The sequence below is a fragment of the Lactuca saligna genome, chromosome 3, assembly GCF_052625555.1.
Source record: "Lactuca saligna cultivar CGN05327 chromosome 3, ASM5262555v1, whole genome shotgun sequence".
NCBI lineage: Eukaryota > Viridiplantae > Streptophyta > Magnoliopsida > Asterales > Asteraceae > Lactuca > Lactuca saligna.
The window spans coordinates 43,409,173-43,435,238 of NC_136419.1; the positions used below are offsets into that span (position 1 = coordinate 43,409,173).

The window sequence follows — 26,066 nt, forward strand, 5'->3', positions numbered from 1 at the left end:
TATTTTGCAGATGACGCCGTCTATGCTGTAAAGTTTCGACGTCGGTTCCGGATGAGGAATAAACTATTTTTACGTATTGTTGGCGATTTGGAAGGCCGTTTTCCATATTTCCAATGGAAAATTGATGCAAGGGGAAAAAAAGGTTTCTCTCCAATTCAAAAATGCACGGCTTCAATTCGTCAGCTAGCATACAGCATGGGCGCAGACAAATGTGTCGAGTATTTTAGAATGTTAGAGCGTACCGTGAGGGACTCTGTGTACAAGTTCTGCAAAGCGATCTGTTTGGTTTACGGGCAACGATATTTGCGCAAACCAACTATCAACGATATCCACCAATTGTATACGGTACATGAAGGCAAACATGGATTCCCTGGAATGCTAGGTAGTATCGATTGCATGCATTGGAGTTGGTCATTATGCCCCAACGCATGGCGTGGTCAGTACATGAGAGGCGACCACAAAGAGCCGACGATTATTCTAGAGGCTATCGCATCACATGATCTTTGGATATGGCATGCATTCTTTGGTCCAGCTGGTACAAACAATGACATTAACGTGCTAGACCAGTCGCCTGTATTCAACGATATCTACCTTGGAAAGTCACATGATGTACCTTTTCAAGCAAATGGGGTAGCATATAAGCGTGGATACTATCTTACTGACAGTATATATCCTCCTTTGTCTGTTTTTGTGAAATCGTTTACATGTCCTAACGACCCGAAAAGGAAAAAATTTAAAGAAGCGCAAGAGTCAGCTAGGAAGGATGTGGAGCGAGCATTTGGTGTACTTAAGAGACGTTGGCAAGTACTAACGGTCGGGGCAAGGTCATATGAGGTGAAAAGGTTACAACACGTAATGTATGCATGTATCATATCGCATAATATGATTCTTGAAGACGAAGGAAGAGCGATATGCCGATATAATGAAAATGAAGTTTTGCCAAATGTCGAAGGAGTAGCCGTTGGTACACAATAGTCTAGGGTGAACAGAACAGAAGTACACAATCGCGACCTTCATCAAGCCCTTCGTGCTGATTTGGTAAAGCACATTTATAGGGCTCATGTTCAGCCCCCGCAAGAGTTATCTTACGATGATGATTTGTTTGACGAATCAAACGAGGATTTTGATATGTTTGTCGAGAGTGAAGATTCTGATGATGAGAGTAACGCTGGGGAGAATGATGCAGATGATCTAGGCGAGGACGAAGACGATGATTCCGAGTGATGTACCTAGATTTAAATAAAATTAGGATATTAATTAATAATTTTTACTATGTTGTAGTTTGTTTGATTTTTTTTTTAGGTTTTTTTTCTACTTATTTAAATATTAGGGTTAATGTAATTTTTATTTTACTTAATGAAATGCTTTTTATTTTTAATTAAATTTTATGTTTGCTATTAATTTAAAAAATTTAATAAAAAAATATATATAAAAAAAAAAAGAAGAAGAAGAAGGAAGGGCTTCCCTCCCACTCCTTGGTTTTTAGGTGGGGGATAGAAGAGTATGGCCCACCAAAAGTGAGGGAACCATCCCTTCCATTCCTTCCGATCTTAATACGTCTGACATGAACACAAACAATAATGCTAGAGGGTTCGAAACTTAAACTTAAGACAAATTATATAATGAAAATTAACCTATGATTACTATATTTTCATTTTAATATAAATTACATAAAAAATTTACAAACATTAAATGAAAATAATAATACATTGATTAAAAAAAAACTAGTATTTTGATAAAAATAAAAAACTAATAATCTATAATTTCTTTACCGCTCCAAAGTTAATGTCTTTTTTATATTAAAATTTGGTCCCTAGAATCTTTAAAATTTAATTTAAGATCGTATCAATTTTTTTAAAGCTTAAAATTAATCGCCTTTTCAAAACTAAATAGATTTTGAAATTAAGAATTACCTGTAAATTATAATATATCTAGAAACATAGATAACACTATTTGTTATTATTATTAATATGTACTTTTATTGCTGTGATAGAGGCTACAAGCTTACATATACACAATTATATTACTTGTTCCAAAGTTTTTACTGCATTACTAAGTCACGTCATATTAATATTCATATATACAAAAATTTTTGAACTGGGTTCATATATATAAATGAGATTCTATTAGGTTTGAGCAACTGAAAGAGAAATAGAGGTGATGCGTACCTCATTCCGATGGAGAGGAGAGCACGAACAATAGAAGCAATACTTCTGTGGGCATTTGGCTCCAGCAACTCGGCGATGATAAAGGACAAGAAGTAGGTGGAGAAGAGACAACTAACTTGGCGAGAGAGCAAAAGGCCTGATAAGTTGCATTGCGGTGGTTCGATGGAAGAGTTACGTTTTCAAATGAAAATCTAGCCTTAATATTCTGATTTCAGTCGAATTAAAAGCTCCGGTGAGTTGCATGATGGCGGTGATAACATTTAGGGTTTTCTTTTGTTTTGAAGATTGGAATCTGTAATTGTGTTTTTTGGTATTTGTATAGAGTTATTATCTAGTTTTTAATGTTAATTTTGATTTCGATATGATAAGATTCATTATTCCTAGTTAAATTAGGTTTCCTTTGATAAGATATTATTTAAATTAGTTTTTGATTTGTTTAACTTTTCTTAACTAGACAACGATAGTTATGATTTGTTTTATTAGAGAACATAATTACTTGTTTTTTGCAGAAAAAATCCTAGAGGGGCCGATTAGTTTTGATTTTCAAATAATTAGTATATAATTCTTAATTTCATAAATTCTAATATTAACTGGTTACAAAAGCTGGGGGGCTGTGGCCTCCCCCAGCCCCTTCTGTGTTCCGCCACTACGTCCAAGGTTGATTTGTATTTGGGAGCATGATCAAGCAAAACGACCTTGTGCATGGCTTGGAGAATTAACAAATCATTGTATGTGTATTTATACATACATGTTGCATCGGAATAAATCTCTCTCTCTCTCTCTCTCTCTCTCTCTCTCTCTCTCTCTCTCTCTTTGTGCATTCATTTCACTCTATAGCCTTGACATGCCACCATGGTGGGGTGGTGTGTGCCGATCATGCCATGGTGCATGCCAAAATCACTCCCCCGAGTTCAAGGGATCTTCAAACAGGGACATATCAACAATAGATTCGGGGGTATCCCGGGATGCTCTTTAAAAAAACTTCAGTACTGTAATTTTTTTTTTTTGAAAAAAATTCATTTTATGTAGCGTATATATACATGATATTAATATGTTTAGCGAGATAATAGCATAAGTTGTAGCTTGTTCAGATGTTTAAGTCTTAAGGGGTATTTCTTAGGGATGCAGATTTTACCCATCGATTCGGGTACCCGACCTGTTAGGGTCGAGTTTTACCCGGTTTAGCGGGTAACAGGGCGGGCACAGGCGCAAATTCTTATACCCGAAGCGGGGATGGGTCAGAGTAATCTTTCAAAGAAAATGGTTGCGAAATTTATTCCCAAAAAGAAATATGATAAGAATTTATCAAAGCATTTCTTAAAGAAATGTATTTTCATTATATAACAAAATCACGGGATGTCATGTTCCGATACAAACACATAAGCATAAACAGAATATATATTTATTTACACTAGTGATTTACATCTCCTTTAATCTCTCAGTGAAATATGTCTTCGTATTGATACCTGTGATACAAAGAAAACTGAGTAGGTCATGCTTGAGAGTCTGGTAAGCATATAGGTTTTCATCTCACAATGTTATATCATATATATATATATATATATATATATATATATATATATATATATAGAGAGAGAGAGAGAGAGAGAAAGAGAGAGAGAGAACATTCAAACTTGTACAATTTCACCATATAAAGGCAACTCTTATGATCTTATCCCACCCCATCCATCCTCACATCGACACGATCTAAACTCTCGTATCTAAAATTTTCCTCTTTACCTGATCCCTACTCACGGATCTAAAACCATCCTCTTCACCCGATCCATACTCACGGGTCTAAAACTAACCTTTTCACCTGATCCATACTCACGGATCTGAAACTAACCTTTTCCCCTGATCCATTATCACGGATCTAAAACTACCTGATCCATACTCCCAGATCAATAATTGTACCCAATCCATACTCCCATAATAGGGACAATTAACTATACCTTAATCCTGATCTGATCCATACTCCCAGATCAATAACTGTGCCCAATTCATACTCCCAGACTAGGTACAATTAACTTTGTCTTAATCCATACTCCCGGACTAATAACAAGTTTTATCTCTTTACCTAATTCATACTCCCGGATCTAAAACTAACCTCTTGGTCTAATCCATACTCACGGATCTAAAACTAGCCTCTTGATCTAATCCCTACTCACGGATCTAAAACTACCTCTTGATCTGATCCATAATCACGGATCTCATATAGTAATGTCCTACCCAACATATTTGTAGTTAAAAAATACATATACAGTTTAACTCATTAAAACCTATATAGTTCATCCATTCCACCAACATCTCAAATAAACAACAATATATAAACACATAGCACGTATTTCATAGCAAATACTTCATACTTATGTGCTAGAAGAAAGTAACTATACACTCACTTATAACATAGATATAATACGTTCAACCAATACTTGTATTAAAATCGTGTTTATGAAAGGGACTATACACTCACTTGATCAGAAGATGATCGGACAACACTACGGCTCTTCAAATAGTATTCTTCGGTGAAACCGGTATCACTTCAGATACCAAACTTCTCGCGGGCAAAGCTTTGACTCAGAAACTCTTTTCTTCTCGGGATCTTCGAGGCTCCGGGACTTGCTTCGGGTCTCGGGATGATACCGGGGCTTCGGGGGTACTTCTTTGCACGAAAATCGAGGTAATATGGGTGAGAGAAGGGCGAATTAGCAACCTTGGTCGGCTGCCCCTTCAAATCTATTTATAGGGCTAATTTCTCATTTTCCATGGCGTGGGCACTTTTTCCACGTCGTGGGCTTGGTCGTCACTGCATGCGTCATCGCAAGTTGGGTCTGGCAGACTCCAGGAGACGTCAGAAAACATGCCACGTCATGGGCACTGTTTCCACGACGTGACCACTGACACGGTTTTGGGGTTCGCACCCCGAACTTCAGAAAGTCATAACTTTCACATACGAACTCTGTTTTCGACGTTCTTCATATCAATGCGTATGTAAAAACAAGATGTACAACATTCATTTAAACTTTGTCGGCTAATTTTGACGTTATTTTTAATATCTTATAAATATATTACTTGTATATTATTTTTAGTAGGCCGGGACATGAAAACTCCATTAGAAATTCATAACTTCTTCATCCGACATCTGTTTTCGTCTGTCTTTCTTCCGTTGGACTACTATCGACGAGATCTTCAATTCTTGTTTAGATTGTTTCGGCTAAATATCGTTCGATCTCATATTCGAACTTCGGATTATACACTGCTAAGCCGAAACTTCAAAAAATCATAACTTCCTCATACGAAGTCAGATTTGGGCATTCTTTTTATGCACGTTCTCGGTTTAATGAACTCTACAACATTTTTTTAGATCACTAAGGATAAATATCGCTTTATTATAAGCGATATATATATATATATATATATATATATATATATATATATATATATATATATATATATATATATATATATATATATATATATATATATATAGTGTTTATGGAAAATTGATTGTGTGAATCACAGTATCAAGACGACGCTTCGGAATTGGCTCCTCGTTTCTTCAAGCCATTAACTGATCTCACTCACTCTCTCTCTCTCTCTCTCTCTCTCTCTCTCTCTCTCTCATCTCTTTTCCTAGAATCAATAATTCAAGATTTCATTATAAAAGATGCAGCCACCCTTCGTCTTTGATTATCGGTTCTTCACAAAAATCACAACATCAATCTTTCACCTTTAACCTACCCTACTCTCATCACTGATTCAGCGCTCATGGAATTAGAGAAGAACAACCTACAAGAAGTTCCAGCTTCATCCCAAAATCCTAATCCCAGGTAAGTTTTCGATTTTATTTTCTTACACTTGATTTTGGTTGTAACCGATTAAACTGATGGATTGATATAATCGATTAAACCGATGAATTTGTATAATCGATTCTGGTATAATCAATTTCTTGATTGAATGATTTTTTGTTGTATCTGTTTTGAGTGATGTTGGTTATAATCGATTTCTTAATCAATAGATTTCTTACACTTGATTTTGATATAATCGATTCCATGCCTTGAACTTGATTACAACCATTGAATCTTTTCTCATGTAACTTATTTGTTAAATGCTTTTGATTTTATTTTATTACACTCGATTTTGGTTGTAATGGATTTGTATCTGTTTTGAGTGATGTTGGTTATAATTGATAACTTAGTCACTCAATTTGTTACACTTGATTTTGTTAAAATTAATATCATGCCTTGAACCTGATTGCAGCCATTGAATCTTTTTTCCTGTAACTTATTTGTTAAATGTTTGTCTGGAAAGTAGAAAGTAGAAACTTAATATGATTTCTAGCAAAACAGAAATCTGATTTAATATTTGTTTGGATATGGCACTACCACGTTTTTTTGTAGCTTTAGGAATCTTGCTTTCTTATAACTATAATATGATTTCTAGCAAAATAGAAATATGATTGCTGCAATTTAACTGCATAAAGTGGAACTGATTTCTAGCAAAGTTCATTGTTTTTGCAGCATCTTTTTTACTGCATATGTGTAAAGTTTTTTTGTATTATCAGTAAATCTAATTTCTAGCAAATTGCATCTTTTTTTGCAGCATTTATGTTCTATCAATCTGATTTCAACCATATTTTTTGCTTTTTTTTTGCAGTGACACTCAAGATAGATAGCCCCCGCAACCAAGTGTTGATGTTGCTGGAACAACAGATGGGCAGTTTGTTGGAGCAACAATGGACAGGTTGATGTAGCAATAGATGAGCAGGCTCTTGAAGCAACAGATGCTGAAAATATAAACAGAAGATTGACTTCTGAAGTTTAGTTCATGAAAAATTGTTCTTTTTATTTTAGTTATTTAACAAACATGAGGATGTCGTACTTATCTTTTTTTTTTTTTTATTACTATTTTGTGTATGAAAATGAAGTATTAATTGTTGAATGTTTAGTTATCATGATTATTACTATGTCTTTTATATATATATATATATATATATATATATATATATATATATATATATATATATATATATATATATATATCAGATTTATTAAAACAATTATTGAATCTTTTTTACTTAACGGATATCCATCGTGTTCTCCATATCCGATGATTTTTTTTACCTGAATCCGTTGGGGTTTTGGCGGGTCGGGGCGGGGGCGGGTGTTGGGGTCAGAGTTCGGGTGCGGGGATGGGTATTGTAGTATCCGACAATATCCGCCCCCGTTTGCATCTCTAGTATTTCTAGAGGTTGTAAGTTCAAATCTTCTTTCAAACATTTATTTTCTTTTATTTTTGCAGTTCCTTTTATATAACTTTATACGGGTTATACATTTTATATCATGATGTGAAAATTAAACACAAGTACTGAGTTGTCCAAGTGGTAAAGTATTGAACTTTTAACTTTATAGTCCCTATTTTGAATCTTGGCACCTAAACAGGTGTGTTTTATTTTTTTTATCAGTTTTTCAACTTGTTTTTTAAAATCTTAAAATTGTCTCATGTCGGCCATAATATGAAACATAGCTCTTATACATTTGTTATATAAGCGACACAAGCTTCTCAATTTTCAACAAGTTAAACTTTCGAATGGGTTTGGGTTTATACCGGAATCCGAGTTTGAAAAAACGAGAAACTAAACCAATCGGTTTGGGATACCTTTTTACTGCGACCTTGGCTCCGCCACTGCCTTCAAACTCATTTGTTACTTCACTGTCACATCAACTTTTCTCTCTCTACTCAATTTCACATATCCTATCCCATAACACATTAAAACCAATATCTCTCATGCCTCCATCATATTCATTTTTTTAAAACTAATCATTTATTAATTAAAACTAAAGAAATCAAAAATATAATTAAACATAACGTTTTATTAAATAAAAACATTAAACACAACAAAAGGTATATAAAAAGACCAACGACAATGAAAACTCAAAGATAGTAAGTAAATTCTTTAAAAAAAAATAGGGTGAATTTTCAAAATCTTCAATACCGCCTCTTATTGAAAATCTTGTTTTATAGTGTTTACCATGATCAATTTTTGTTTTAAAATACCAAAGTCGGAGATTTCGGGCGCACGAATATTCATCTTTTGGGTGAAAGTGGAATTGAACTCAACAATTTTCACCTGTATATCCTTCAATTTGGAGGTAATTTGATGCGTTGTACGATCCAAACCCCTAAGTTGTTGTTTAAAGTGATAAAGATCCATTCCCGAAAAATCGAATGATCTTTGTAAATTTCCCCAATCATTATCTTCTAAAGTGTCAATTGTAAGCTTTCGCTAACGCCGCTTCTTAATGTTCGGACCATTGTTTGCACGTTTGGGATTGGGCAGGTGTTGAATCCATTTGAAATGAAATTGAATTGTAATTTGAGGAAATGATTGGAATTTGAAAAAATTAGAATGGAATGGAAAAAATACATGGTTTTTGAAATAGTAAAAAGCTTTATTTATAGTGTGTAAAGTGGATTTAAAAAATATAATATATTAATAAATTGAAATTTTGATGTTGGTCAGAAGTTAACAAGAATGAATGTACACATATAATAGGTAACAATGTGTTACATAGCCCATTTGTTATTTCAATTGGCATAACCACGGTTGGAGGGTTGATGGTTCCGCCACCTAGGCCTCGCTAATGGATTGGTTTCAAGTTGGCAGGTCATAATATATTGATCAAACTCAACCCATATACTATATGGGTTGACGGGTTGGAAACATCAATCCAACCTAATTCACATAGCTCGTTTAAGTATATAGGTTTGTGGGTTAGTGGAAGATTTCAGATCAAGGAGTCGATGGGTCATTTTTTCATAACTTTTCACATATTAAATTTATACGAATTATACACATTTATAAATTACTTAATAATTAACATTTTACATCGACTATAATAAAAGAACAATCAAATTAAAATCTAACATAATAAGTTAATAAGCAACATATTTAAAAAAAAAAAAAAAAGGTTTCCATATATTCTATTAATTCATAAATAAAATTTAAATTTTTTTATAAATATAATATATATACTTAGGTCGGTGGGTTGATGGATCAGAAATCTCAACCCAACACATTTATTTTTATGTCGGGTTTGTGTTCCGAGTTGGATCGAGACTTGAATCTACACCATCAACCCGCACTATATTAATGTGGGACTCATCCACCCTAATTATTAAAAAATAAAAAATAAATGAATAAAATAATAGGATAAACTTTCATTTTTGCAGTGGAGGTATCAAGGAACAGTTGAAAGTTGAAAATATAATAAAGTTGTTTTAAAAAAAAAAGAAAAAGAAAAAGATTTAGATAAAGTCAAAGTGAGTTGTAATATGGGTCAGCACCCAATCATTCGCTTCGTCCCAAATTTTGTCAACAAAAGGTGAGGCCACTTTCCATATCCAAAATCACATCAACAACAAACAAACAAACAACAAGCCCTTTGAATATTCGTCGACGTACCGATTCAATCATCATCGTCTTCATAATTTAATTTAATTCATCATCATCTGCAACGTGATCGCCTTCATCGTCTTTACGAGATCCACAAATCTTTCCCCCTCTTCGTGCATACATGTACATACATTTCTTCATATCGCTTCAACTAATTATAATAATTTCAACTTCTTTTCTTCTTTCGAAAGATTTTCCATGTGGGGTTTGTCCCAAATCACACCAGATTTCAAGTCTATTTTGTCTTTTTCAATAATCGTTCATATGCGCGTTTTTTGTCTCGATTAGGATACCATGTAATATGTTTAATGAATTAATTAATTAATGATGAATTCAAGGCTATTGGCCACCCGATCTGCATAACACGTTTCTCTCAATTTCTTTTTTGTGATTAAATTTGTCTTCCTTCTTCAATATCTTTGATTCTTATGATATTATTATACATTTGTTTGCAGTGAATTTGAATTTGATGAATGACGAAGAAGATGGCGTCAGTTTAATTGTTCCGAAGGAATTTTGATTGTTTTTATGGGCAATACATGCCGTGGATCATTCGGAGGAAAAGGCGCTAAAAGCTTCAATCAACCTGAACATCGTTCCAGTATCAAACACGAATCTTCTTCCACCCAAGTTAACAAAAACTCAACAACGAAATCGAACCCACAACAACACACAACCCAAAACACAGCTTCAAAGGATTCAACTCCGAAACCCCAAATTGACGACGACGACGACACCATGAATCGCACTAGTCAACCATTCTATGTCATCGGACATAAAACCGCAAACATCCGTGATCTTTACACTTTAGGTCAAAAACTAGGCCAAGGCCAATTTGGTACAACCTATTTATGCACCGAGCATTCCACCGGTAATAATTACGCCTGTAAATCCATTTCAAAGCGGAAATTGATTTCAAAAGAGGATGTGGAAGACGTAAGGAGGGAAATCCAAATCATGCATCATTTAGCAGGCCACAAAAACATCGTCACCATTAAAGGCGCATATGAAGATCCTTTATATGTTCATATTGTCATGGAGCTCTGTGGTGGTGGAGAACTTTTCGACAGAATCATTCAAAGGGGACATTACAGTGAACGAAAGGCAGCCGAATTGATCAGAATCATCGTTGGCGTCGTCCAGGCTTGCCATTCCCTCGGTGTTATGCATCGCGATTTAAAACCTGAAAATTTCTTGTTGGTTAACAAAGACGATGATTTCTCACTCAAAGCGATTGATTTTGGACTCTCCATTTTCTTCAAACCAGGTTAATTTTCATAAAGTTTTCATCTTTTTTCCTTTTCTCAAAATTTCTTCTACTAATTTGGATTCGTTTGTAGGTCAAATCTTCACAGATGTAGTTGGGAGTCCATATTATGTTGCTCCTGAGGTGTTATTGAAGCATTATGGTCCAGAAGCAGATGTATGGACAGCTGGCGTCATTCTTTACATTCTTTTAAGCGGTGTACCTCCATTTTGGGCTGGTATGTTTTATAATAATTTATAAACTAACATTTTTTTTTTTTATTATGGATTGGGAAAATTACAAAAAATAGCAAAATTTACTTTATTCTCTCTACCAATATATGAAATGTACTTGGTGTTTTTTATTTATAATAGCAATGTAAGTAAGCTGCTATTAGATGTAAATAATTAACAAGATTTAATTATTTATGTAGAAACACAACAGGGGATATTTGATGCGGTTTTGAAGGGTAATATAGACTTTGATTCAGACCCATGGCCACTTATATCTGAAAGTGCAAAAGATCTTATTAGAAAGATGTTATGTTCGCGCCCTTCAAATCGATTAACAGCTCATAAAGTTCTCTGTATGTCCTTTTTTAGCCTTTATGAATCATCTTTTTAGCTTTTTTTTTTTTTTTTTTTTTTTTGTTGTATCTATTACTTGTTTTTTTATAAACAATTTACAGGTCATCCATGGATATGTGAAAATGGTGTTGCACCTGATAGAGAACTGGATCCAGCAGTTCTTAGTCGTTTGAAGCAGTTTTCAGCCATGAATAAGTTAAAGAAGATGGCTTTAAGGGTATAGATAATGTTGTTTTAGGATTTTTTTTTTTTTTTTTTATATATATATATTATGTGGGAAAGAAGATATTTGAGATTTTGTTGATTTGATTGTTGCAGGTTATAGCTGAGAGCTTGTCGGAAGAGGAGATTGCTGGTTTGAGGGAAATGTTTAAGGCAATGGATACTGATAATAGTGGTGCAATTACATTTGATGAATTAAAAGCGGGTTTAAAAAAGTTTGGTTCTACATTAAAGGATACAGAAATTCGAGACCTTATGGATGCGGTAAGACTATTATTCAATTTGGAGTAAATTATATTTTTGGTCCTTGAGTATAATTTGGTCCCAAAAGTGTTTTTATTTTATAATTTGGTCTTTCTTGTAACTTTTTTTTATGATTATATTAATGGAACCAACATTGCAAGAATAGCTATAATCAGGGAACAAAAAAAGTCATTTTAGTTGGTCAATGGCGAAAAACTTTACAAGAACCTCAAATGAGGAACAAATTTGCAAGATAAAACTGCAAAACGACTATACTCAGGGACCAAAATGTAAATTTTCATAAATTTGTGTGAAGTTGTTTTTTTCCCATTAAATGTTGTCTAGATACATGGTGAATGATGTTGAAAAGGTAACGGCACAACAAATGAGGTCAAATTTGTAAAAAGTCAAAGATTTAATAAAAGCCTTAAGTAGAAAAATCACTTCATATAAATTAAAAGTAAAATGGTGATTTAGAGTGCGTTTGATTCTAGAATATTTTCCATTTTTCCATGGAAATTTTCAGCTGAAGATAGAAAATTTTGAAAATGCATGTAGTTGATTTAATTTAAAAAAAAATCCAAGAAAATGAAAATTTTCTGTTTTCCAAATTAATTGCATGTACATTAGAAAAGTGATTTTTACAGTTTTCAAAAGTTTTCTAAAATTTTCATTAAAAGTTAAAAATGAAAACTCAACTCTATTTTCTAAAAACGTTTTCTAGAAAAATGAAAACAATTTTTCACAACCAAACGCGCTCTTAGTATCTCGGATTATTGATTTCAAAAAGTAAAGACTTTGCGTGCAACATTTTATCTATGCAAACATCATTAAACAATCGTTTAGTCCTTTCAAAATTAAGTCTATTAAATAAAAAGAAACAGAAACAAACAGTATCTAAACCGCGTTAGTTTCCAGGCTGATGTGGACAACAGTGGGACAATCGACTATGGAGAATTTGTAGCAGCTACAATTCATTTGAACAAATTGGAACGCGAAGAACATCTTGTGGCTGCATTTCGGTATTTTGACAAAGATGAAAGTGGTTATATTACGTTTGATGAGCTTCAACAGGCTTGTATAGATCATAACATGACTGATATTCTTGTGGAAGATATTATTAAAGAAGTTGATCAAGATAACGTGAGTTCAAATATTTTCAATGTGTTTTTGTAATTAAATGGTATATATTTATGTGTATTTATGTGGGTTTGTTTTTTTGTTTTCAGGATGGGAGGATTGATTATGGGGAATTTGTAGCGATGATGACAAAAGGAAATGGAGGAATTGGAAGAAGAACGATGAGGAATAGTGTAAACATTAGCATGAGAGATTCGCCAAGAGCTGCCCGAGATTCGCCAAGAGCTGCCCGGGATTCCCCAAGGGCTGTATGGGATTCACCAAGGGCTGCCCGGGATTCACCCCGAGCTGCCCGTGAATCACCCAGGGCTGCCCGCGATTCACCAAGGGCTTACCTCCAGTAATCGTTTCTTGTTGTTGAATTGAATGTATCTTGTCTGTTTTTTGGTTTTTTTTTATGGTTCAAGTAGAAAAAATGATTTTATGAACAATGAAATGTTAACTGGCCAATAAGAAAGTGTTAGCTAGTATTTGGTATGTAATAATCACGTTTGAAATTGAATGGAACAAATATATATTTATAATTATATTACTCCAAAGGAATATGAAATATGAAATATGTTTTATGTAATGTATTTAGAAACATACCATAGTTTCACTAAAATTTAATGTTATAGAATAGTATTTTTGTTTGTATTAATAAAAATTTGCTTTAATTAAGATTTTAATAAGGTATAACATATAGTAGTTTTAAATAATCTATTTCATTAACTTTGTGTGTAGTTGGTTCTTCATGGAAGAAAGACGGTGGTGGTAAGTTGTAGATAATGGTAAGGGTGTGTTCGGTTCTGAAATCGGAATAACCGAAACCGGAAATGAGACATAAAAAGCAATATGATTTATCAAATATACAAGAATAAAAAGCAACTAAATCTGTAGGATACCAAAAATTGATTACCTCCCCACGTCATAAAAGGCCTTAATTTTGATTAGATATCATATCTTAAAACCCATGATTAATGATTACGACAACTTTTCGACCTTAATTTTGAATTTTAAAGGGTGACAACGAAGTATGTTATGTCGTCCCACATGTATTGGAATTATTTTCGTTCGACGTATATGCCTCAGTTTTATACATTTATATAGTCTCTGGAAAGATAATAATAATAATAACAATAATAATAATAATAATAATAATAATAAGAATTTAATGATTTGGCAATTGGCATTTGCATCGTCCACCGACACCTCCAAAAATTCGGAGGAATTATACTCTTATAAAAAAAAATATTAATATGATTAAATCGTTTTAAATCTGATCATATATAAATAGAAAGTAACATGGGTTTGCTTCTATTTGGTCAAAAGGGCTTCTTTTCATCCCTTCCAATAGATTCTTCCCTGCTCTCTCTGTAAATTCCTTCTGTAGCAGATATTTTATATATTTAATCATGATAAAAAAAGAGATTCCAAAGACAACAGACAAGTATTGTTCAATCAAATATCTCTAGCAATTTAATGGATGGAAGTAAGCTGATTTTACAACACATTTCTATAGATTGTAATGGATGCCTGCTTCTTACATGTAATGATTGTAATGGAATAAAAAAGAACAAAAAATTACAGAAACATAACAAAGCTGAGAAACCCATATCCAGGAATCAAAACTCAAAAGTATTACAAATATTATGAATGTTCATAAGAAATCATTAGGCAAAAATGAAAAATCATCCGCCGACATCGGTTTTTTGCTGCCGAACGGACGGTGGTCACCGGCGAAATGGTGTATTACTTGTCTTATGTTTATAATCACTCTCTAATTTACAGCAAAGTATAGGAATAATCGATACATCAAGTGAATATGTAGCTGGAAAATGGATTCTGATTTTCAACTAACCTTTGGTGCTATGCTCAAATGGCGGAACTGTAGGAATTTGAACGGATGGTCTGAGGAAGTCCGGCTTGATCAGATCCGACGAGCTTTCGGATCTCGGATCTGAATTTGTAGAGGATGTGTCTCAAGCTACCTTTGTTATGACAACCGAGAACGGAGGTTTCTTCTTGATTCATCTCCAGATCCTGTGCGAATACTGGTTTTCTGGAAAGGATCCATCCCCAGCCACGAGCCCACCAGGTCTTGATGGAGGTAGACGCCGATTCCCCCATTGAAGACACCGATTTGGAGCTGCGCAACGCCCACGCGGTGGTGTCTGACATCGTCGGCGGTTGGATCTGGAATGTCATAGAGGAGATCCTTCGGCGCATTCCGGCTCCGGCTGTTGGTGGTGGTGGGTCCTGTGTGGTGTTATGAGAAACTGGGAGAGATTTCTCCTTGTGGAAGCTCTGCAACATAGAGGTCATGGTGTTGATGAATGGGAACGAATCAGAGGGAGATGGGAGTTTGAAGCAGAGATGCACCAGGTCCAGGTGAATGTGAATGTGAAGGTGAATTGAAGTAGAGAAAGGTTGTGGGATCCATCCATCACATTCTCATACCAAACATAATACATACATATATGCAAGTCTGTATTTGCATGTGATAGGTGGAATATAAAAAACTTCATCCAACATTTAAAAATAGTTAGCGCATATGTATATAGAATAAATATGAACTACTATATGTTAGATGTTTAATTATCACTTATGTATCATTTGATATGACTTGTTTATAGGACGAAACATCAACTAAACTTGGTTTAATCATTTAAAAATGCAGAACCAAATGAAACCGATCATAAAACAAAGTTTGACAATTTAGATCTATAATGGATGTGAACTTTTTATACGACTCTCATATGTTTTTTACTTAGTTCAGTAAGATGTTGAGGTTCACTCGATTAGATTCTGACTGTTTAATAACACAGTTAAAATTTAGAAACATATGACTGAGTCCTAGCTCGTCTCCTGTCTCTTATTCGATCATATTTATGGTTATGTGTGTTATTAATTTAATAAATTAAGACATAATTAATAACTATCAACCAATCCTTAGTTATTGTTTGAGATTTCTAGCATGTGTTTAAGGGTATATATGAAAAAACATTAATTAAATGTCAAAACATATTGACTAATATGTAAATACTTTTCATAATTAATATTGTTCATATTTTTCAATAAAAAATATTTTTTATATTTAATTATGATACTATTTTTATAATTAATATTTTTTATATACATCACACATGGTAAAAAATTCTTTAAAAAATCTTGTGTTTTAATAAAGTTTAATAAAAGACCAATGGGAAATAGCCTAACAAAACGACTTGATTCCAGAATTTTCAAACCAAATGATAAAATTGAAACTCTTTGGAGAAATTAGCCGAACTACTTTGACTCAGTTGAGCCCACTTACTCGGTTTGGGCTTATCAAAAGGATCTCCACTTAAACCTAACCGTGGTTTCCTTTAACCCGAGACGAAGGTCGTCTAGTCAATTGTCATGCATGCTCTCTCATTAAGCAAAACAGCAAACCATCGAGAAACAAAGTTGACGCTCCGTCGCTCTCCGATACCAGAACCACCGCCAAAATCCTCCACAGACTGAATCCAATTGAGAGTAAGAAAACCGAGTGTCGATTTTATCGATGGAAGTTGAGTGTATGAGAGCTTGCATGAGAAAGCTCGCAATTTGGTACACCCCCAATTTCAAGCCTATCACTAATCACGATGAGCTTGATCGCATCATGTCTACCCTCGGTTTTCTCTCTCTACCACCAATTTCCACCACCACCGCCTCAACCTCCGCCTGGAAAGAGTACTCCTTTTCTGCCGCCGGAATTTTTCTTTCCAAATCCCCCTCTCCTCCGCGCCCTCGCCTTCCATATCCCAGAATTGACGGCTTACATGTCAACACCTACCACGCCTTTTTGGATTCCGTCAATTTTTACCTCCGTATGCACAACATATCTGATATTTTCCATATTCGGTACTTTTCTCTTTCCTTCAATTGTTTTTGATTTCCTAATTTCTTCCATTCATGTACAGTGTTCATTTACTACAGTTACTAATTATTGTTTGTGTTAAACTTTGACCCAAAAAAATCCATTACCAATTTACAATTTTTCCTTCAAAAGGTGCTAGCCTTGAACCAAAGCATAATCAATATGAATTAATCTGTCTTTGTTTCTTCTCTGATAATCAATTACAAAAGGAATCCATAAATCTATTGCATTTTCTCCTTTAGAGTAAATCTGCGTGACTCCATTGTTATATCAAGGAGATTTGGTCAAAATTGATTTGATTATGATTGTTTCTCAGGGGAATGCCATTGCACCATGTCCATGACAGAAACCAGAAATGGTCGAGAATGGTTGGAGATGATTTGGTTTATGTGTACAGAGAGGGAACCATGGAGTTGTCACCAACAAACAAAAATGTTGTCCAAAACAAGGATCAGAATCCAGTTTTGTGCATTGTTCCATGGACTAACATCAATGACAAGATGTTATAGCAGTAGAAAAGTAGATACTTCACCTTTGTTTAGATGAATATATGCACTAAAAAACAATCAAACTAGTTCTTTCTATGTTCTTGTTGATATGGAGTAGTAGTATTAGATCATGACTTATGAAAATAGGAGCTTTTGATGAATCAGTAGATATGCTTGCTTTTGATTTATGTTTGTTTTAAAAAAGCATGTGAACTAACATATTTGTTTAATTGCTAATGCAATTTTTTTCTTATATCCATTTTGTGTTCTATGGTTTATTTTAGTTCTTGCCACAATTATGTTCCATTATTCTGAGATGTTATATTTCACAGCTGTGAAAACAAGATCAAACCACATCAACTAATCTTAGGATTAACGTCATCCTTTTTCCATAGATCCTAAATCCTTATATATTATTACAATATTGTTAGGTTTTCAATTTTTCCTTATTAGATTTTGCAATTACCTCCGCATCACAACAATGTTTACTTTCTTTCGAAAATGGTCCCCAGTGTCACATCAACAACTATTTTATACTTTTTAATAATCTGAATTATTAGAATTAATAAAAATTAACATATATATATATATATATATATATATATATATATATATATGGAAAATTGAATATACCCTTAAAGGTATATAAGCTTAGGTACCCAAACTCATCGTACTACGTGATTTTGTATCATATATATACATTGTAATTGTCTAATGTTCTTATAATTCAACTTCTAACTTGATTTATTTCTAAGATTTTTATAAATTTCACATTTATCTTCATCTTATATAATTTTCATATTCAATATAGTATATATATATATATATATATATATATATATATATATATATATATATATATATATAGCCTAGTAGGTGTTCGGCAAATATATATAATGTTAGAGGAAGATAATAGTGAAATTTCGAAAATATTAAAAGTAAATCAACTTATGGGTTGATGTTTAAGAACATTATAATGAATATATCAAATAAAACGACGTATTTTTGTTGGTTGGGTACCTAAGCTTATATACCTCAAGGGTATATTCACTTTTCCCATATATATATATATATATATATATATATATATATATATATATATATATATATATATATATATATATATATATATATATATATATATATATATATATATATATATATATATATATATATAATAAAAAGTATAAAAAAATTATAATCTGGAATTAGTTTAATTATTATTAAATATTTTATTAATATATAAATATATTTATTTAAGATGATATTAATATAATAAAATTAATTAATTAATAAGAGAAGAATGTACACACTTGACAATTGGCTTTGGCATTGCAAACATTTTTTTGAAAGAATCCGGGATTTGCTTTGAAAGCCCAATGTTGATAGACTTTCTAACTTGTTAATTGGATCAATCAAGTTGACTCTTAGACATGTTACTATGTAATAATCTTATAAGAGCAGTGACAAAAAAATAGTATGATATTTAAAACAAAATTAGTAGTATATCATTGCCGTAAATGACATCTTATAGTCTCCTTCCTCCATCTAAATACCCAATCGAAGGCTCATTTCAAACGAAAGAATCCCCAAATTGGAGTAGTAAACTTTTATATCAGAATGAGAATCACTTCACTTGTACTAGTATATTAAATATAATACAAGTTTTTTTTTTATCAATCAAATTTGGTTTATGGAGATGTAATTGAATTTATAGTCGAGTAAGAGGTTACCATACTAATTGTGGTCTACAACTTTTGCGTTTGGTGACAAGACAAGAAGATAACCACCATCACTATCAATATCATCATTCGCCTCCACACTTTGATGCCTTTGCTTTTAACCAAATTAAATTATCCTCATTTAGCATTAGAAAAGCACCCATGAGCCATATGTAATATATTCTTTTAAATCCGCCTATCTTCATTTTGATAGGAATAGGATGCTACTCAAGATTAAACTTGCCATGAATTAAAATAATACACTATATCTTCAACTGATGATATAAGGTAAAACAAATTAATAATAAAACATATCTCAACTTTATATTTATCTTTAACTAACTAAAGTATTAAACAAAATATCAACATATGTTATTTGTATGACATTTGACTTGGCGAGCCATCTCTGCATACAACTTTTCCTTTTTCTTTTCATCTTCTTACCTTTTGTATTTGATTTTTTTTTATTTATTAATTATATTTTGTTTACATATTTGCAAACATAAAAAACAAAATACAAATAATGACAAATAACATCTTTTATAAAGCAACTAAGTTTTCCGAGCTTAACTCTAAAACATCAGTTTTTGTTGATTGTTGTATAAAAACGAGTCTAGATTAGAAGCAAGGAAGAAAAATAATATTTGCAAATTGTTGTATTTATGGTGTTAAGCAAGTGTTTGTTTTGTGGGTGTATGAGTATGAGTATGAACCAAGCCCACCAGAAGTGAAGTTTTGAATTAAACCTCTCTCACTAAAATACTAAATAGTAGTAAATACAGTACTCAGAACATGAACATGAACTGCACAAAAAGTAACATATCTTCTACCCACTAAAACCTTGTCAACAATTTATCTGCATTTGATTCTACACCTCTGACTGCTCAAATGGCACTCTCACAAACAACTGACCATGCAATGTCACAACAGCCGACGTTTGATGAGGATCAATCCTTGAAGGTAAACTCACAACCTACACCATCATATAAATCATTTACAATCATAACTCTAAATGTTAACTCTCTCTACATTTTCTAGCCAACATTTATATAGTTCGTCTGAGTGAGAATCAAATTCATCAGACGCCTGTCATTTATGTAGGGTAGGATGAATTTGATCCAAGGGTCGTGATGTAGTTTCTTGGTTCCCTCACATCACATTATAATATTATATTATAGAGGTGCTTAATAAACTTGTTACCTTTTTAAAAGGAGAAACGCCCCAAGGGTTGTCCAGCTGTTCTGGTTGACCCGATATAACTAACCGCCCAGCTGGATCTGACTGTACACGCACCTAAATCCCCAAACCAAAAAATTTAATTTACATTTTCTTTCTGTTATCAGAAAAAAAAATTATGCTCAACAGAACACAAGAGCTGTTACCTCTTCACGCAAAAGCCCAGGAACCAAAGCATACACCTCAAAGCAATCCTTCTGTAGAGAGCTAACTTGTCAATTATAAAATATAATAATATAAATAACAAATATATATACAAACAAACTTACAGTTCTCTGAACATTGATTTTCACCCAATCAGCAGGCGGGCCCACGTCCACAACCATGGAGTCCAAACTAAGAGAGAGAGAGAGAGAGAGAGAGAGAGATTCATAATCATGTGTAAGTCAATGCAAATTCATGTAACATCATTAGTTAACAACTAAAAAAAGAAAGATCTCAACTGTGGTTTTGACGCTTTCATGCGTGCAACTTTGACCGCCCGCTCAACCGAAGATGGTTTTTTACGCTTCAATAGACCTAATTAGTCAACGGAAAAAGTCCAGTCAAGGGTATTATAGACATTTAATGAAAAATGTACCAATATTTGTTCATGCTATAACTTAAAATGGAAAATCTTGTAGTAGTAGTAGTACCAATGGTTTGTTTCTCACGCTTTATTGTCGTGCTTGGAGTCTTATCCTACAAATACCATCACATAAAATTAGATTATGGATTTTGAGTTTGAGTTTGAATTAAATATATATATATATATATATATATATATATATATATATATATATATATATATATATATATATATATATATATATAATACCTTAATGATGGGATCCCCAACCTCGCCATTACCAAGAAGACGCTGTGAATGCCAACCTTGCATGGCTCGTGCTGCTGCATCTCGCCTTGCCCTTCCTGATCCAGGAGTTTGACTTTGACTTGTCTACATACAAACAAATCAACTTCATGTTTTGACTTTTAAGGACAAACAATACATACAAAAATACTAAACAATTAATATATGAGTCTGGTTGAGGTACCTACCTGTTTTGCACCAGAAGGAGGTTCTGTAGAAGCGGCATCCGTGAATGGCAGCTCTCCATTGCTCATTTTATACTTCTCATACTCAAGCAATGCCTGCAATAAAAATTGTGTCAGAAATTGGATAATAAAAAATATTAATCAAGTAATGACTTGATTTTTTTAATCCTAAACATTTAAATTAGGAAAGTAAAGTACCTTTTCATAAAAACAGCGGAATGTCCACGAGACAGTTGTACAAGTCCTGTTCACAGTCAATCAATCATAAGTCTACTGTCTTCAAATACTAAAGTTATTCAACTAATCAAAGACTTAAACAAGCAATTTAAAGTTTACATTGTTCAATATAAACAAACATAAGTGTCACAAAAATCATTTCATGCTTACTTTGGGGGTTTAAATGATTCTCCCACTTGTCGCCACACCTTGCATGAGGTTACCTACAAGCAACTGAATGGATGAATACATATGTGATTGCAATCTTCATATCATGCTTTAAAATAATCAACATGCTAGTGCCTTATAATCATGGAAATCCATGTCAAAACAATGAGATTTTTAAAAGCTCTCCTTTGATTACTATAAAGAGTTCTTCAAGGAAAATAAAGTGTCCTCAGATGCAAAACGAGCATATCCAAAGTTAGAAGAAGCATGGAAGTGGCTTATTAGAGTTCACTTAACTGGATCTAGAACATTAGGAGATTAAAGAATAACTATCCACACAAAAAACAATTTACACAGTTTTCTAGCATGTCTATGTCAAAGCAATAATACAAGGGCATTCCCTAGGTACTAATGTTATAAAACAGGGATCACTTAAAATAGAAAAAAAGAACTTCAATAATTAAGAGGTTAGTAAGATCAAGAAGAGACCTGTTCATAGCCACCAAGTCTGATCACTGATCTCCATAACCTGAAATAAACAAACAGAGGTTAGAATAAAACTCAAAAAACATTGCATTATGAAGATCCCAAGTGGAAGGAGGGTCTCACTTGAGGCAATTTAATGGCTCTCCGTAAAACCTTGGAGGCTTGAACTCCAAACACCTCTCTTTATGAAAATTTTCAAGCTCCTTCATGAATGCCGCCTGGTCCTCTTCTGTACCAGATTCATCTTCAAGAGAAGAATTCGGATCCAAGAGGAATGACTTGTGGTTTTGTAGGGTCTTGAATTCATCCCCCTCCTCCTCCTCTACAACTGTCAAAGACAGTTGTGGCCGCTCTACCCCTGTGACGCTGTTTAATTCCGCCTCGTTATCATCCTCTACCGCCTCTTCTTCCTTATTTTCCATTTCCGGTGGGAGCAACTCCGACTCGATCTTAGTGACTGATAATCCCTCGGTGTTTAGCTTTTCCTCTTTCACGTCTGGTGACAACTCTGAATCTGTCTTGGTGACTAATGATCTCTCGGGGTTTAGTTGATGTTGTTCCTCCTCTGGTTCATCGTCTTTGTTCCTACCATTCTCACCACCACTGCCTGTCGGAGAAGGTGATGGAGATGGAATATGGTCTTCTTCGCCATTGTCTACTTGCTCCTGTTTCTCAACTGCTACTTCTGTGTCTAGAGACTTGACATCCTCTTTTGAGCCTATTACAACCGAATCCGACTGGTTGGCTATGCCGTCGATTTCACTCGTCTTATCATCATGTTCTGCATTATTCGCATCATCTGGGCCTTCAACAGCGACATCACCTAAGTCTTTTTCATCTGACCTGTTGTCGTCTGTTGATTTCAACGCATTATCATTAGGTTTGTCTTGCTCTTGGTCTTCTTCCAACACCATTTCGTCTTCTTGTCAGTAGCAATCAGCGACGTTTGGCGAGGAATCAGCTATCGTAAATTGGGTATCGTTCTCCCCTGTTGCTAACCCTAGAAATTTTCCAAAATCTCTCTTGTTTCTCTCCCTCCCAAACTCAAGTTTGAGAGCCAGATTTATTAGCTGGTAAATGCCAGATGGTAACTGAGCGAACCGAACATACACCCAATTAACCCAAATACATTTTTTAGGGTAAATTACATAAATAGACCCTGCTATTGACTAAAAATTACAAACTTAGTCCAACTGATTTTTATCTTAGAATAGTGAATTTTGTTAAGGTTCTGGGCCCCGATCATATAAATTGAATTTTATGTCCTTATGTAATCTTTTTTATCATTTTGTTACTTATTTATTCCTTATTTGTTTTAGTTGGTGTTTGGATGGGAGAGCTTATAACTTATTGCTTATCTCCATCATTATAAGCTAAGTTTAATGTTTGGATAGGAAACATTAAAAATCAGTTTATCGTGGTGGAGATAAGCTAAATAAGCTACTTAAAGCTTATTGTATTATTGCTTATAGCCTATTTATAATCATTTTACTCATATAAGTTGTTTTGTTTGTCAAACACTTAAATATTTATCAACTTATTGTTTATCCCTACACCTATAAGCTAATACAAACACTTTTGCAAAAGTTGTTTTCTCACATCGTTATAAGCTAATAAGCTATGAGCTAATTTATCCAAACATCCTTCTAGTATTTTTTTTTACTAGATTTTAAATAATATACGTTCAATATGTGGGATGGATCCCGGACCAACCCCAATCGTACATATTACTCTGTTATAGTGATGGGTATGGAACTGTTTTGCCTTGTTATTGTCGGGTTGGAGGTAGAGGTGGGCATATGTCGGTCCTGGACCAGCCCTAAGTCGGCCCCGAGACAGACCAAACTTTTCTGACATCGGTGCTGATCTTTTTTCGGCCTTGTCTTTTTTAGGAGCGGACTTTTCCCATATCAGTTTATTTTTAGGTCGGTCTCGTTCTAGACCAGTCTGGTATCGCAGTCTTTCCGTTCGCTTTATTCAGTACGGATTACGGTTTTTTTGATTTTCCGATTTCAATTTTTCATTTAATTAAAATTGATATATATATATATATATATATATATATATATATATATATATATATATATATATATATATAGAGAGAGAGAGAGAGAGAGAGAGAGAGAGTCAAGATCAAATAAGAAGGAAATTTTTTGTAGGAAAGTAAAAAGTTTTTTTTTTACATATGTTTTTCACGAACAAACAAAATGAATCATTTGATGATTCATTTGTAACATGATTCACAAGAAAAAATTCTCAAAAAAACATCTCGATGATTTATTTATATAATGATTTTGTTGTTATTCACTAAAATTGTCATAAAAGTGATTTTTTTCTTAATTTACTTAAAAATGAATCATAAAGATGTTTTTTTGAGAATTTTTTCTTGTGAATCATCTTACAAATGAATAATCTAGTGATTCATTTTTTTTGTTCGTAAAATATATATATATATATATATATATATATATATATATATATATATATATATATATATATATATATATATATATATATATATATATATATATATATAGCTTCTCTCGAACTTAGGTTCACATCCAAAATATGATTCAAACCACCTGTATTCATCTACCCTACCTCTTTTGATAACTTAAATCATGTAGGATAGTTTGTGGGTTTTGTGATATTGCAAAATAAGTTATTATTATTTTTATATTCATCTAAAATATTGCAATAAGTTATTATTATTTTTATATTCATCTAAAATATGATTCAAACCACTAGTATTCATCTATCCTACCTCTTTTTACGACATAAATCATGTAGAATAGTTTGTGGGTTCTATGCTATTGACTCAATAGCACTTGGTGTTGCTATAGAAGTTATTGGCACTTAGAAGTTGTATTCTGGTAACACTTTAAAAAGGTGTTTGCTAATTGTTTGAAATGAAGATCTTAGTGCAACAAGAATTTGATGGTGAGTGTGCAAAAAAAATAAAATGGCATCTAAAAGAATAGGGACAGTTACTTAAAAAGGTAATATATTTTTCAATTTATACACATTTGATCATTTAGTTTTTTTTTTTTTTTTTTTTACATTTACCCCTTCAACTTGTTAAACTCTACACATTCAATCTGTAATCTTAACCAAGTGGTAGTATATGTTACAAGGGTTTCATACATACAAAGAACGTCGAAATCCGAATTATAACGAAGAAGTTATGGCTCGTCGAAGTTTTACGGCAAAACCGACACGGCACCGGGAGACGTAAATAGTGAATATACGATAGAGGACTTGTTAGCCTTGGTGATCTAAACAAAAGTTGTAGTATACGTTAAACCAAGAACATACAAAAAAGAATGTCCAAATCTGACTTCGTATGAGGAAGTTATGAATTTTCTAAGGCTTGGCATAGCAATGCACGGCCCGAAACTAGAATTTTAGTTCGAGCGGTTTTTGGCCTACGCAACATAAATGAGAGTTGAATATCTCATTAATAGGAATTCAACGATAAAGACAGACGAAAACGGAGTTCGTATGTAGAAGTTATGAATTTTATACGGACATTTAACAATATAATCTCCTTCTACTGTTAAATTTAAGATCAGTCGAGAATTAACCGATGGAGTCAAAATGAAAGTTGTAAATATTATTTTTACCTGCGCGTGGATATAAAGAACGTCAAAAATGAAGCTCGTATGCAAAAGTTACGGATTTTAGAAGTCGAAAGTATGTTGTGCAAAAATGAGTGATGTGGCACAATGTTGGTCATTGCTTTTTACCTATAAATAGAACCTCTCACAC

The 26,066-nt window shown here is 33.2% G+C and overlaps 3 protein-coding genes and 1 long non-coding RNA gene across 6 annotated transcripts; 3 read left to right on the forward strand and 1 right to left on the reverse strand.

The window, feature by feature from the left end:
• The first annotated feature begins 5,671 nt into the window (after positions 1-5,671).
• On the forward strand, positions 5,672-7,134 carry LOC145033616 (uncharacterized). The gene is made up of 2 exons (XR_013677627.1): positions 5,672-5,998; positions 6,825-7,134. It is a non-coding gene; the product is annotated as an uncharacterized LOC145033616 (long non-coding RNA).
• Positions 7,135-9,572: 2,438 nt separating this feature from the next.
• On the forward strand, positions 9,573-13,589 carry LOC145036119 (calcium-dependent protein kinase 26-like). 3 transcript variants are annotated; one of them, XM_078984595.1, is made up of 8 exons: positions 9,573-9,747; positions 10,080-10,891; positions 10,965-11,108; positions 11,304-11,456; positions 11,559-11,674; positions 11,776-11,943; positions 12,841-13,065; positions 13,152-13,589. In XM_078984595.1, the coding sequence occupies exons 2-8, from the start codon at positions 10,153-10,155 to the stop codon at positions 13,404-13,406; spliced, it is 1,800 nt and encodes a 599-aa protein (XP_078840721.1). In that variant the 5' UTR covers positions 9,573-9,747; positions 10,080-10,152; the 3' UTR covers positions 13,407-13,589. The 3 variants fall into 3 exon arrangements, with proteins under 3 accessions (XP_078840721.1, XP_078840723.1, XP_078840724.1); XM_078984597.1 differs by lacking the exon at positions 9,573-9,747 and adding an exon at positions 9,816-9,920; XM_078984598.1 differs by lacking the exon at positions 9,573-9,747 and adding an exon at positions 9,973-9,990.
• A 2,885-nt stretch (positions 13,590-16,474) lies between these two features.
• Positions 16,475-17,577, forward strand: LOC145033617 (tubulin-tyrosine ligase). Its single transcript, XM_078982196.1, has 2 exons — positions 16,475-16,929; positions 17,262-17,577. Exons 1-2 carry the CDS (start codon positions 16,589-16,591, stop codon positions 17,452-17,454), a joined length of 534 nt encoding a protein of 177 aa, XP_078838322.1. The 5' UTR covers positions 16,475-16,588; the 3' UTR covers positions 17,455-17,577.
• A 2,285-nt stretch (positions 17,578-19,862) lies between these two features.
• Positions 19,863-23,393, reverse strand: LOC145036121 (AT-rich interactive domain-containing protein 6-like). Its single transcript, XM_078984599.1, has 12 exons — positions 22,422-23,393; positions 22,302-22,341; positions 21,816-21,868; positions 21,627-21,672; positions 21,432-21,524; positions 21,208-21,330; positions 21,026-21,071; positions 20,834-20,909; positions 20,660-20,726; positions 20,537-20,587; positions 20,355-20,447; positions 19,863-20,127 (listed from the first exon to the last, which is right to left on the reverse strand). Exons 1-12 carry the CDS (start codon positions 23,210-23,212, stop codon positions 20,023-20,025), a joined length of 1,584 nt encoding a protein of 527 aa, XP_078840725.1. The 5' UTR covers positions 23,213-23,393; the 3' UTR covers positions 19,863-20,022.
• Positions 23,394-26,066: the final 2,673 nt, after the last annotated feature.

What these genes read in the sequence shown, in the direction of transcription:
- LOC145036121 (XM_078984599.1), bottom strand. Translation starts at nt 23,212, where the DNA reads ATGGTGTTGGAAGAAGACCAAGAGCAAGACAAACCTAATGATAATGCG. An exon ending in TCCGCTGTTTTTATGAAAAG is followed by an intron (nt 21,525 to 21,626) that starts GTACTTTACTTT and finishes TTTTTATTGCAG; the next exon opens with GCATTGCTTGAGTATGAGAA. An exon ending in TTGGGGATCCCATCATTAAG is followed by an intron (nt 21,072 to 21,207) that starts GTATTATATATA and finishes TGGTATTTGTAG; the next exon opens with GATAAGACTCCAAGCACGAC.
- LOC145036119 (XM_078984595.1), top strand. Translation starts at nt 10,153, where the DNA reads ATGGGCAATACATGCCGTGGATCATTCGGAGGAAAAGGCGCTAAAAGC. An exon ending in CTCCATTTTCTTCAAACCAG is followed by an intron (nt 10,892 to 10,964) that starts GTTAATTTTCAT and finishes ATTCGTTTGTAG; the next exon opens with GTCAAATCTTCACAGATGTA. An exon ending in TGTACCTCCATTTTGGGCTG is followed by an intron (nt 11,109 to 11,303) that starts GTATGTTTTATA and finishes TTATTTATGTAG; the next exon opens with AAACACAACAGGGGATATTT.
- LOC145033617 (XM_078982196.1), top strand. Translation starts at nt 16,589, where the DNA reads ATGGAAGTTGAGTGTATGAGAGCTTGCATGAGAAAGCTCGCAATTTGG. An exon ending in TCTGATATTTTCCATATTCG is followed by an intron (nt 16,930 to 17,261) that starts GTACTTTTCTCT and finishes ATTGTTTCTCAG; the next exon opens with GGGAATGCCATTGCACCATG.